The sequence below is a fragment of the Protopterus annectens genome, chromosome 1.part1 (assembly GCF_019279795.1).
Source record: "Protopterus annectens isolate FY-2018-M chromosome 1.part1, PAN1.0, whole genome shotgun sequence".
Taxonomy (NCBI): Eukaryota; Metazoa; Chordata; order Ceratodontiformes; family Protopteridae; genus Protopterus; species Protopterus annectens.
In genome coordinates, this window is record NC_056726.1 from 1,325,649,426 (window position 1) to 1,325,664,052 (window position 14,627).

General features: G+C 38.5%; 1 protein-coding gene across 2 annotated transcripts in view; it reads left to right on the forward strand.

Annotated features, from left to right (window-relative positions):
• The window catches only part of ZBTB7C (zinc finger and BTB domain containing 7C), a 482,625-nt gene that overhangs the window by 426,317 nt on the left and 41,681 nt on the right, over positions 1-14,627 (forward strand). For both annotated transcript variants that reach the window (XM_044081777.1, XM_044081786.1), the window contains exon 3: positions 6,885-8,048. In XM_044081777.1, the coding sequence (XP_043937712.1) occupies positions 6,885-8,048 (1,164 nt within the window). The remainder of the gene's footprint in view (positions 1-6,884; positions 8,049-14,627) is intronic.

A 14,627-nucleotide genomic window follows, 5' to 3' on the forward strand; every position in this document is an offset into this window, starting at 1 on the left:
TGTTGTGTGTGTGGTTACCATCTCCCCCTGTCTGGTCATGCCAGCCCTGAGTTGAGAGAGTTCAGCCTCCAGTTTGGCTATATAGTTGCATCTCTCACATGTATTTGTGTTTGTTGGGAGGAGGAAAGGGTTGTCTGTGTACATAAGACAATTGTAGCATTGTCTCAAGATACCCATATTAACCAGCTGAACTGGAGAGGATGCCAGTAATCTACCACTCGACATGCTAGAACAATATAAGGGAGTGCTGTGCCTTTAAGGGAAGTGGATATTCACAGGGGTGGTAGGTAGATGTAGTGCTTTACTTAGTATGAGAGTGCTTACTTAGTAGAGAAGTACTGAGAACAAGTGCTAGGCTTATAATATAGTGAGTAGTCTGATTATACTAAGAGTAGAGCTTCCTTAAGGGAAAATTTGAAGAGCAGACTTGGCGGAGCCAGAAGAAGTTTAACCTTGTTTAACCGGTGCTGAGCTATGCGCACAATCACGCAAACGCTGATTTTAAACAGGGAACTACAAAAGAGCTAGAAATGGTCCAAAACAACCAATTACTACAGCTCTTATGCTGAGGTCACTTCCTACAGGGACAGGTAGGCTGCTCAAGGCTCCCCACTCCCACTGGTGAACAAAGAAACTTCCCTCTATCCAAGTAAGGTAATGGACAACACAGGAACTACACCACAGCCCAAAATACAGCAATGCCTGTAAACTGGTCTAAACTAGTCGAGGAGAGGTGGGAAAACAAGGATTATTTTTTGTTTTTTTGATAGAAACACACAGAAAATGCAGAAACAGTGATAAATCAGTTACACAGGCTAGCACACTTTAGTGGGTAGCCTCAACAGTTAAATTAAACAAACAAACAAACAAACAAACTTTCGATCAAATTCGATTAAAAAGTAACTTTAAGTGCAGATTTTAAAATAATGCAGCAAACAGCTAAAAAACAGTTTAAGCTTGTTCAGGGTAAGCTACAGAAGCTATTCCAAGTGAAAAAAAGCAAAGATACTTAAATCCAGAAAGTAGTCGCTTTTCTGAGTTCTCTGTAGCTAGGACCACTCTGCAGGACCACGAGGAGCTTGTCTGAGCAGTATAGCCAGAAAAAACGCCCAGAGGTGGATTTTAAACAGGGAACTACAAAAGAGCTAGAAATGGTCCAAAACAACCAATTACTACAGCTCTTGTGCTGAGGTCACTTCCTACAGGGACAGGTAGGCTGCTCAAGGCTCCCCACTCCCACTGGTGAGCAAAGAAACTTCCCTCTATCCAAGTAAGGTAATGGACAACACAGGAACTACACCACAGCCCAGAATACAGCAATGCCTGTAAACTGGTCTAAACTAGTCGAGGAGAGGCGGGAAAACAAGGATTATTTATTTTTTTTTTTTTGATAGAAACACACAGAAAATGCAGAAACAGTGATACATCAGTTACACAGGCTAGCACACTTTAGTGGGCAGCCTCAACAGTTAAATTAAACAAACAAACAAACAAACTTTCGATCAAATTCAACTAAAAAGTAACTTTAAGTGCAGATTTTAAAATAATGCAGCAAACAGCTAAAAAAACTGTTTAAGCTTGTTCAGGGTAAGCTACAGAAGCTATTCCAAGTGAAAAAAAGCAAAGATACTTAAATCCAGAAAGTAGTCACTTTTCTGAGTTCTCTGTAGCTAGGACCACTCTGCAGGACCACGAGGAGCTTGTCTGAGCAGTATAGTCAGAAAAAAACGCCCAGAGGTGGATTTTAAACAGGGAACTACAAAAGAGCTAGAAATGGTCCAAAACAACCAATTACTACAGCTCTTGTGCTGAGGTCACTTCCTACAGGGACAGGTAGGCTGCTCAAGGCTTCCCACTCCCACTAGTGAGCAAAGAAACTTCCCTCTATCCAAGTAAGGTAATGGACAACACAGGAACTGCACACAATCCTTATAAACAGGTCAGTCCAGAAATCTCACATTCCCTCTCTCTGGAGAAAATCTACATTATCCCTCTACACAAAGTACAAAATTCAACAGACATTACTAACTTTAAACCTATAGCAATCTTAACCCCCTTCTTCAAAATGCTTGAAAAAATATATTCAAAAACAATTGCTAAACTATCTCCTGCAGGAAGGACTTCTATCCTTCACACAACATGGCTTCCATCCTTCCCATAGTACTAACACTGCACCTCTAATCTATATAGACACTGTCAGTAAAGCTAGAGATAATTGCAAACTAGTCTCCTCCTTATTTCTAGACTTGTCCAAATCCTTTGACATGGTTTGTCACAGCAAACTTCTACATCAAATATCCTCACTAGGTCTCTTTCAGCCCTCCCTTTTATGGCTCAAAAGCTACCTGTCCAACAGGTATCAGTCAGTAAAATGGCACTCTACCATCTCTCCATACCTCCCAGTCACCACTAGTGTACCACAAGGCTCTATCCTTGGTCCCCTCTTTTTTAACATTCTCACCAACACCCTCTAGAAATCCACATAACAGGCCTCCCTAATACAGCACGCAGATGACTCCACACTCATTTGCACATAACACCCACTGAAATGTGACTTTGTAACTCACAACTCATGCTCAACCCAAGAAAAAAAAAAACAACAAACTGACACTTTTTCCCCAAATCCCTCTCCCATGAAAAAATAAAATGTAAAGTCTTTTCTCCTTGATAATACAGCCATTGAAGTCACTTCTCATAGTAAATTATTATGGATGATAAACTTAAATTCAACCTGCATATACAAAATTGCATAAGAAAAACTCATCAGAAAGTAGGGATCCTTTATAGGGCCAAAAACTTTCTCACCAACACAAATAAAACTACACTTGTCACTACTTATCTCTACCCCACACTTCTTTATCACACTCTCATCATTACTAACCTCCATGCTTCACAAAAATCCAAACCTGAACAATGTTATAACAAAACTACTAAATTTGAAGAAAATACCCTTTTTAGAACCCACCACTGTATAGCACTAAAAAGCCTAAATTGGTTAAAACTACCTCATCAACTAACATACACAAAGCTTCTTACCACCGATAGAATTATCCAGCATCCATCTGCTTGTCTGGCTCTAAATATCATTCTACACAACTGTGTTCCCGGTCGGTCATTATGATCCATTAACCAAAAACTCCTATCTGTCAACATACCTATCAAATCTGCTGGGCATTGTCTGTATTCATACCATGTTGCTAAGGTCTGGAACTCCTTATCTGTATCCATCAGGTCAATACCCTCCCATCCTTCAAAACCATTCTGAAAAACTTCCTAGCCAAAATCTCTCTCTGTTCTTGCTCAACACCAGGATAAGCTATAGCACTAAATATGAACAAGTATGTTTTCATACCTGTTACCTCCCTTCTTCACTCATTTCCTATTTCTCTCTATTGACTCTCTTTCTAAACATGCTATAACCCTGTTTTTTTCTCTCATTTCATATTGCAGTGGTGAGAATCAAACCCTGTGCCTTTTATTTATGAGATAAACAACTCAACCATTTGGACAACCCCTAAGTAAATAAATAAATAAATAAATATACATAAGGCATTTTTATTCATCTTAACTTCATAGATAAACCCTAACAAGAACAGAACTGTACTGTGATTGCCTCATTTGTTATAATTTCAGTGTGGAAGCACTATTTCAAATAGTCAGTGAACAAATAATTACTATGCAGACATACTTTGCTTAGTAATCTTAGAGACATGTTCAGAGATTTCATTACTAGAAACCACAAGAAGTGATTTTATGACATCCATTCATATAAATTATAATGAATAATATCAATACTCCATGTCACAGGAGATGTGGGTATTGGTGGAATTCAGTCATTCTTGGTCTGAACATTTAATCAATTATGTTTTTCATTTTGAACGTAGTACAATAAGAATTAAGACTCACCATAATCCATTCCCTTGACAATGGTCATTGTATATTAAGAGCTTATAGTATAACCTTTTTGCTATAAATTGCTCAGATTCTAACAGTGTCTAGGCAGAGTTATTTTGTGTGTGTGTGTGTGTGTGTGTGTGTGTGTGTGTGTGTGTGTGTGTGTGTGTGTGTGTGTGTGTGTGTGTGTGTGTGTGTGTCTGTGTCTATAATTTGATCTTAATCACCATGCTGGGGGTCCTAGCTGAAATGATAAAGCTGTTAAGAAAAATTCTGTCCAGAGGTTCTTGTTGGTCTGCAGAGAGTGACACCAACAAGGTAGGCTGTAGATCATGGATTCAAGTCTCAAATAAGAGCTGCTATTATCACTTCACTTATTTGAGTCTAACAGTGCCTAAGCAAAGGACTTTCTGTGTGTGTGTGTGTGTGTGTGTGTGTGTGTGTGTGTGTGTGTGTGTGTGTGTGTGTGTGTGTGGTTTGTAATTTAGTCAGTTATTAGGTGAAATCTAATCTGACCCAAATTCTGGATGCTGTGGTTACAAATAATTCAAAGAATGCCTGAAAGCATGGCAATAGTTGATACACTTCAGTTTGACACTCATATTACTAAAATTGAAGTATGAGTAGACAATCTTATATACTAATTTTGAGATTGCCATATCACAGATAATTCCCATTACTACAAGGTACAGTGATCATGGAGTTAGTATATATACTAGGAGGAGTTGGGAGATACCATTCCTCATGTTGGGGGTATGAGGTTTGCAAAAGTGCATTAAAAATTTTAAAATGGCTTTTATTTTTGTTCTTTTGTTGGAAATTGCCCAGGCAGGCCTGTCTACCCGGAGTTTGTCTTAGAGGAGTTCTCATACAAAATAGCAACATTTCAAATGGAGTCTGTTTTCATTTTACATTTGATACTCACCTGTATATTAGGTAACCTTTTTCTGCATTACAATAAACAATATAATAGTATATGCAAATGGCTGAATTTGATAAGATACATCCAAGTATCTTTCTTGCAATTTAATTCATATTGTCAGGTATATCATTTTATTGTAAAAGGTAAGACCAATTTTACAAGAGCCACATATGAAAGCAGACTGGTCATTGCAATCATGACATATTTATTATGGTTCAAGCTAGTAACATAGGACAGTGATGATGTCCCAGCGTTCATTCAAAAACAGGACAAGTCTAACACTTCATACATAGAAAATCATTACTAAAACTATATCCACTCTATTATTGCTAAATGTTACAAAATATCATTCTTATGTCAGTTCATTTCTAAGCAATGCCAGCATCACTACAAAAAGATTGTTTATGATCTATAAAATTCTGTGGTTTTGCAGATTGATTAATCTAATCAGTCTTAGCAGCACAATGGCTCATTGGTTAATGCTCCTATCTTTCAGCTCAAGAGTATGCCATATATGGTTACTTTCTCTGTGGAGTTTATGTGTTTTATACTCTGGCTTCTTTCCACTTCCCAGCAACCATTCTTGTAGACTTACTATTCTACATTGTATGTAGATATCTTAGTTTCTCTTGGACTTGACTTCTTAATCGTGACATTAAAAGATTCCATTTAGGATTAGTTTATATATGTGGAAATTAAAAAATAAAAATTGCCTTTAAGAAAGCAAGCATGCATGATACTAGCACAATGTTGTTGTTGTTGGTGGTGGTCTTTTGGCTTTTCCTGGTTAGGGGGTCACCAAAGCGGAACTCCGGTCCGCTAATGATTGGCAGTAGATTTTCACAAACGCAGAGGTGCCAGCTCGGCCTTCAACAAAGGCACTCCCATTTACACATGTCTTTTGAACGCCCACCCAACCGCAGGGAGGACATGCAGACTCCACACAGAAGGTAGTCCCCGCACTCCAGCCTAGAATCGAACGGGAGAACCTCTTGCTGTGAGGCAACAATGCTACCACTGCACCACCTAGCCCAATGTTATTTAATATTTAGTTTTCTTAATTCTTACCCATGTATAGTAATAATCTAGGTAGTCCACAAAAACAGTACTTGTTCATAACTGACTGAATGCCATTTTTCTCCATGCATCAGATGTGGTAGATATTATGGTTAATGTTCATAAGGTCAGAAACTGAATTACTGTAACAGCGGTGGGTTACAGGTATGTAAACAATGTGTTTTTGCATGTCAACAGCAGTAAGGTATACACCAAGCTTGCTCAAATGGATAAAAATGCAGAAGTATCAGCTGTGTGACCTAACACTCAAAAATATGAAGACTAACATTTTTTTCACAGGTGACAAGTGGTTTAAAAAAGTTGGTCATTTACCACTTAACAATCGCAGTGCTACAGGTTTAGATTTTGATTCACTGGACAAGATTTTCATAGCAGAATGTATAGGACCAAGGTCATCTACATGCAAGCCAAAGAAAGTATGAGGTTATTCTTTGACCAGCTCATGCAAATCTGCCCAGTACACCATAGGATATGTTTTGGTTTTCCTCCTGTACTTCCCTGTGGGTCTGCTTCAAAGGCCTGAGGCCATATGTAGAACAGTACCTGACATATACCATTAAAACTCACAGCTACCTCATGGCTGTGACAAAATATCTTATACTCCATCATAGGAAATGTGCAGCCAGAGGAAATAAACTTTCTTTCCTGACTGACAAGTTTATCTCCCATGGTGAAAAATATGTTTCATGTTTTCTTTATTTTGTTTTAGCCTTTCTTAGCCAGGTAAAGTACCTGGTGAAGAATGCCTATTTTCCTGAGTGATGACAATTTTGACCAGGATCATACAGTTGCACAGAGTAAAAAACTAGACAAACAGAATCTAAATGATTTAAGTTCAGGTCAAAAGTAAACAAAGTTCATTACCTTAACTCACGCTGTTAACAAACCTCATCCTCTACTGTGAAAATGTATTGCATATCCTGCTGCTGAAATACAAAGTGAAAATGACAGTTTAGGTCATACTGTAATTTTGTTGGTTTGTGTTTTTCAGAGCTGCAGATGGTAATATGGCAAGCGGGGGTGATTATGACCTAATTGGGATTCCATTCCCAAACCACAGCAGTGAAGTACTCTGCCATCTAAACGAACAGAGACGTGATGGTTTATTCTGTGATGTCATTCTTATTGTCCAGGACCAAGATTATAGGACCCATAGGTCTGTCCTTGCTGCTTGCAGCAAGTACTTCAAGAAACTTTTTACTACAGGCACTTTAGAAGACCAGCCCAATGTTTACGAGATTGACTTTGTCACACCTGAAGCACTTTCTGCTATTTTAGAGTTTGCATACACCTCAACACTTACCATCACTGCCTCAAATGTAAAAAATATTCTTAGTGCAGCACAGATGTTGGAGATTCAGTGTGTCATAAATGTTTGCCTTGAAATTATGGAAAGCAATGGAGACTTGGATGAGGAGGATGAGGAAGAAGATGCAGAAGTAGAAGACTTCCAGAAAGGCGAAGAACATTTTGGGGAAGAAAACGTAGAGACTGAAGTAGTAGACAAAAGCCAGCAAAAGTCTTCACCATCACAGCATAAAGATGAGACACCTGCACATGTTAACAAAGACTTTGAGAGTCACTGTCCTGAAAATAATTCTTCTAGCCACTTAGGGACACTGAGAGACTTCTCAATTGAGTCCCTACTGAGAGAAAGCTTGTATCCTAAAGTTAACATCCCAGACAGAATTGCAGTCCTTCCCCCCTTCGGAAATGGATTCTTCCCTCATATGTGGAATGGAGACTTTGGGGCCTTTTCACAAGTGCCAGAGCAAGACGTGGACACAGGGCCTTTGGACTTGGTGATAAAAAAAGGAAAAATCAAGGAAGAAGAAAAGGAGACGATTCCTTCAATGGTCTACCCTAGTGATTTTTTTAATGAAGTACTTGGTAAAAACTCAAGGAGCCCTTTCAATCACATTAAGTCTGAAAGGGACTATAGCACTTACCTCAGTTTCTTAAGTGCCTCCCATTTGGGAGGAATGTTTTCTGCATGGCCTCTCAATGAAGAAAGGAAGGTAAAGCCCAAGGCTTCCCAACAGTGCCCTATCTGTAACAAAATAATCATGGGAGCAGGAAAGTTGCCACGACACATGAGGACACACACAGGAGAGAAGCCATACATGTGTAATATCTGCGAAGTTCGCTTCACTAGGTTTGTATGACAGTGAATTTGTCACTAAAGTAAAATGAATGAATGCTGCATAATAACTAGGCTACACCTGTATTCTTCCAGCAGAAGCACTATATTGATATATGTTTTATGCTGTCTTTTCAGTCATATTCTTCACAAGTTAAAAGAGATGCAATATTCCTGCTTAACAGTTTTGGCATATATTATATTCTTTTTATTTTTACTTCACCTTTCACATCTCCTCAGTTCTCATGTATAACTGATAATAATTGCACTTCTGCCAGGATGTCATAGTCAAATGTAGGTTTTGCTCCTGTAGGTAGTGTATTTAATCAGCATATGTTTATGTTTAAGAAACAAATTACGTTGAGAAATGTTGAGAAATAAAGGTAAGTACCATTAATTGAGCTATTTTAGTTTGTTTTCTTTTATGACTTTACAAAACAAACATCAGATGCTGACACTCATTATCTACACGTGCCCCCAGTCCATAGGGAAACATTATTATATGTAGAGACATAAAATGTATGTGTGAAACATGGGATGAGGGGACACCTAGAATGGCTTGTCTACTCCAGTTTAGCAGATAACTACAAGCAGCTATCCACCATTCAATCTACTTCAGTCATATCCAAAACTCACTGGCATATTTTCCTGCATGACTACCACTGGGAACATGTCATATGTCTGTGGCATGTTATAAAAACTCCCCATGTCATGCTAAAATTATGCCCATCTGCTTGATGTCTGTGTCCTCCTCTACATTTTCTTTGCTTCTGGTAAAAACTCCCACTTAATTAGCTTTTGCATCCATATCAAATTTCTTTCCACCGCCTCCATTTTTGAATATAGTCACCATTTACTGAGCCTTTCCGCACCAATCCTTCCATTCCCCTTCCCATTCTCAGTATCTTTCCGTATGCTAGTTTGGCTACGCCTACTTTTCCTTAAAAAACCTCCAGACCCACACAGAGTATTCCATGACGGCTCTCACCAGTGGTCCACACAGCAGCATTTCTGTGAATTCACTCCACTGGCAATGCTGCCCATCTGTTTTTTTTTTCTCCCAGGTCTTCTTCATAACATTAACTAAAGTCTATGCCCCTGCATTAAGTAGGTTTATCTAATATTATTCCATTCATAATTCAACACTGTAAAGTTTTACATACTGTAGTGCAACGTCAAATGCTGTGCCCATCTAAGAAGTATTGTTTAGTAATAAACTGATGTGATATATGTGAAAAAGAGTTATCTGCTGGTATAAAAAAATGCACTGCTTCATCAGTGCTGAAAGTGGAGTTTTCCTAGATTAACTTCAACTTTGATTGCATTCATCCATTCTTTCATTTGTCTACATACTTTTCTTAGTCTTTTGCGAAATGGGTTAAGTCATAAACGGATCTGTTTTTAGTAGGAACAGAACAGGATGTTTCACTATCAAAGGAACATATGAAGTCCTGTAAGAATTAGTCTAACTGAAAAGATTTGTTAAATATCAGTTCACTTACCTCTAATTGTGGCATTTATGTATGCATGTCTTACTATATTTATAGGTTATGCCACTTATACATCAAAGTATTGTTGTCATTATGGAAAAGATAGAAATAAATAGGACATTTTTTCAGAACTGATTGCAAAATTCTATTAAAGCTATATCAGCAATATATCCAGGCTGATTGTATGGCAGCAAACATAATTAAGATATACCGTTAAAAATGTAAGAAAGGAGCTATGTTCAAGTAAGTATGCCTAACTTATGTCCCTTGTATGGAAGGGAGTATAAAATTGTGTTCTAATAATTGTTAAATGCCAGAGGAATACCGAATTCATGTGGATGAATTCCTTGTAACTACTTCAACAAGGTGTAGTCAAGGTTCTTTATGCCAAAGTATAAAAGCTAACAATAGATGCAAATCAGTTAGAGAAACCGTGCTGTGGAAGCAGTGTTGGTGTTGTAAAGTGATCTTTTCTGATGCCGTGCTCACTACAGATCGAGTTGTCCTATTAGACTGTTGTAATCTGGGATGGTATCTTTATTGCAGTTCCATGAACATGGCTCCTTCAAATAAAAGAATGGTAGTAAGAATAGTTTTGCATTTTAGACACTTAAAATAAGTGGAACTGTAATCTTAAATTTGTAAGCTATGAATAATTTAGGATGCAAAGATATAAAAATCCTCCAAAGCTAGTTACGAAAATAAAATTGCCAAAGATTACAAAGAGAACCACAATGCATTCTATAGTTATGTCAAGAATCTAAATGGCAATGCTCAGATATGCTCTGAGCTACAACAGAATGGCATTAAATATACTGATACCAAGGATATTGCCAATATCCTGGCAGATTGATTTAGTGCTAACATCACCCCCCTCTCACCCCCCTAAAGGGCCTATCTTAATACCAAAAGATTGCCAAATTCCGGTAATCACGACCACACAGGTAGAAAATGCACTCTCCAAAGCCAAGAATATAGCATCCATGGGACCAGATGACATCCTGGACTGTGTACTACATGAACTACAAAATGAACTGGCACCTCACCTAAGTGTCATGTTTAATCATAGCCTCACCTCAGGCTTCGTGCCCACTGAGTGGCACACAGTTACAGTTATCCCACTCCACAAGGGGGGATCCACCTTGGATCCCAGGAACTACTGTCCCATCAGTCTGACGAGCCTGATCTGCAAGGGCATGGAACATATTATCATGGAACTTATAAACAAAGACATTGGCAACCTTCAAACACTGGACCCCACCCAGTTTGGGTTCGTGAAGGGCCAATCTTATCTCCTGAACCTGATTGACTTCTTCAAATCAGTCTCCAGAGCTGTGGACAAAGGTAAGGCGGTCCACACAGCCTATCTGGACCTCGCCAAGGCCTTTGACACCACCTCCCACTCTGGAATCATAGATAAACTTACTAAGCTGGGCATAAATCCCTACGTCACTCAATGGGTTGCCAACTGGCTTATTGACAGAACCCAGACTGTAAAAGTAGCCAACTCCAAATCCAGCTCCAGACAAGTGACAAGTGGAGTACCTCAGGGTTCAGTCCTGGGACCGCTCTTGTTTGGCATCTACTTCTCTGAAGTACAGGCCAATACTAAGGGACTCTGGCTAGCAAAGTTTGCAGATGACTACAAACTGGGAGCCATTATTGAATCCCCAAATGATGTGGATATTCTACAAAAAGGCCTTACAGAAACAGATGCTTGGTGCCAGAGCCATGGGCTCAAGCTTAATGCCAAGAAATGTATAGTTATCCCCTTTGGGAAAAAACATGTACCCATGAATTACCACATAGGTGGCAGTACACTAAACATCGAAAGTGTGATGAGAGACTTAGGGACACAGGTGGACAGTGGTCTCACCTTCGATAACCACATCACCACAACAGTCAGGAAATCCGTCTATGTGGCACACCTCATCACTAAAGGTTTTTCATCCAGAAAAAAGGAGGTCATTGTCCCACTGTACTCATCCCTCATTAGACCCATTATAGAGTACAATGCCCATTTGGTATGTACCTCACAAGACATCTGCAACAGCTGGAAAGGCCGCAGAAATGCCTCACTAAAAGAATTACAGGCCTAAAGCAGATGCTCTATGCTGACTGTTTAAAAAACTCCAGCTATATACTGTGGCATATCGTCTACTCAGAGGCGATCTCTGCTTAACATACAAGGCCATGTCAAACCCCGAGCTGTTGGACATGCTCCAGTTAAAGAAATCCCGATCCCTCAGAGCCACACGCTCCAGGGATCTAAACATTGTCAACACAATGAACAAAACATGCTGGAGGGATAGGTTCCTAACCCAGAGACTCCCCATACTCTGGAATAGACTCCCCATACATGTCAAGCAGAGCACCTCCTTGGCCCTCTTCAAAAAGAACCTTAACGATTGGATGGGAGATAGGAAATTCACCCCAGGGATCACTTCAGTCGCCCTACTAGACGGGTCCAGGGAAGTAAATATTGTGGGAAGAAATATCCAGGGAATTGTTATGGCTAGGCTTGTATAGGCCCTAGGGCCGATAGCCTAGAACCAACCTATGAACCTATGAACCTATGAACATTGGAATGAAAAACTACATATAAAAGTTATGCCAGTGTCAAGATGCCAGGCTGTTACGGATTTATTTTTCATTTGACATAATTATGAAAGAATAGCAGCAAAATGTTTTGCATATATATGTTCTTCAAAATCATAATCGGCCATGACAGTAACAGATGGGTGTGACAGAAAAAAATGTTCAACTGGAAGAATAAAGAAAAGAAGGACAGTGTTAATTTCTTAGTGCCCAGAGTAACGGTTGTAACAGACATGCATTATTAAGTATAAATACTGAAGCTGGGCCTGTTGCTACAGCAGTTAGTTCTGTGTTTATGAGATCAAGGAAAGAGTTAGACATCTGTAAGGCAAACTGATGTGTGAAGACACTGTGCACTTATCGGTGCTACTCTTTTTCTAGTGGACATCAGTGTGTATTTTTACAGTGTACTTCAGTAGGTAGATGTGACCATCATTATGCTGTCAGGCCTAAGTGCTTGTAAAGTTGTGACCTGTTCATTTGTTTTTTTGTTTGTTTTCTTGTGCTGAGCAGTTCTGATTTGAGAGGTTTGCCCCATGAAAAAACATGAAACATGACAAATGTTATATTTTTTAGGAGAAAAACTGTATTCTAATTTCCTCTAAATATAACATTAAACCGTGACACTATATCAATAACTAAATGTTATAGTGAGCAAAAGGAACAACTAAACATCTACAAAACCGACTCTTTATTTTGATAGTAAAGAAAGGTATGTTTTATATACTTATTCATACCTTATACCACCTCTCTTCACCTTCCTCACTCATTTCCTTATTCAATCAATTTCTCTCATCTGACTCTCTCTAAATTTCCATAACTGTGTTTTTCTCTTACTTCGTATTGAAATTCCTGTTTGTATTATACTAACTTACCTTTAATTTATATAAACTGGCTAAAATTTCTCTAAATATTAAATTATTGTCATATAAGTTGTAAATATTCTTAACCTATTTTTCACATTAAGTCTAATACGGTGTAATTATTTAAACTGGAGATGCTTTTTATATTTTATTTGAAGATTGTAAACTTATTGTTCTTAAGATGTTTTGTAATACTTCAGAGTTTTTCTCCCTGGGCCACCACTGAAAATGATCATCTACTGGGAAAATTTCCTGGTAAACAAATGTCAATAAATAAATAAATAAATATTGGTTGGTGGTATGATTTGCTCTCTAAAATATAATATTTACATTTTGGACATCTGAAAAGGTGCCAATCCTAACTTCATGCCTCTCTCAGCAAAAGCAAACAAAAGGACATGTCTGGTAAGGAGAGAGATCCTTTTTAGGCAGACAAAAGTTTCTGACTTACCACGGATAATAGAATAGGTCCACTGCCAATATCCAGCAGGCAGTTATCGATCTAGCACATAGCAAGAGAGATCCTTCATGCCACACAAAGTAAATCATCCTGGCTAGAATATGTTGGAGTAGCTGGGTTTCTGGGGCTCTAAGAGTGGGGTTTCAGTGCTTATGCAAAGACAGCAGTCACTAGCAGGGTATGGTCCATTGTCCAAAGGAGGATTCATAAAACTGTTTAGAAGCACTTTTTCCAAGTTCACTTCTCAGAGCTGTAGGGCTTGTAATACAACCCTTTTTAATTTTTGCAATTATTTTTATGTTATTGTCTTAATAAAGTAATTATATTTTCTATCTGTCAATAGGATTATTTTTCTGTGACTCTGTTATAACTCAGACTGTAGTCATCACTTTTTGTATTCCTGGTCTGAGTCTGAAAATGGTCTAGATGGATCAGCTTTCTACCCCGGTCAACAAATATAAATAAATAAATGAATAAATAAATAAATAATCAGTGTTTTTAATGCAAGTCACAGTTGTACTCTTTAGCATAAAAACAATGACTCATAAGCAGAGTTATTTAAATACTTAATGACATTTAGGATTGCATCATGGTATACCCCGGAAATCATCTCTGTGTCACTACTGGACAGAGGCAAAACAAACTAATGGGCACAGTATTTCTAACATAAAGGGCGGCGTAAGCCACATAACTTTGGGCTAGGCTTATAAATGCCCTAGGGCAGTTAGCCTAGTATAAACCTATGAACCTATGAACCTATACTTTTCAGATTGTCACACTGTTACTTTAGAAGGAAGATGGGGTGTAACTGAGAAAGTGAAAGACAATTCTGTCACAGTAATCATATTCTGTTATGTATGCAGTTGTTAATGGGGTAAGTAGATGGGCCAAGAGGGCCATTTTCAGCCTAGATTTGAGTTCATGGTAATGCAGTTATACAGTGAGATGCACTATGTATTTCAAAGTTCACATGAGCAGTACAAAATGCAAAGGAAGGCAGAGGACATTAAGCCCAGCTAATGGCTAAGTGTACAAAACAGCAGGGTGTCTACAGTAAGCACAGGATTAAGGCTATGAGCTGTTAACAAGCTGCATCCTGTCCTCCAAGGGTTTGATTCCATCGGTCTTCTTCTGCTTAGTATGTTACTCTTGATGATGTCACTTAACCAGGCCTGGAGAATGT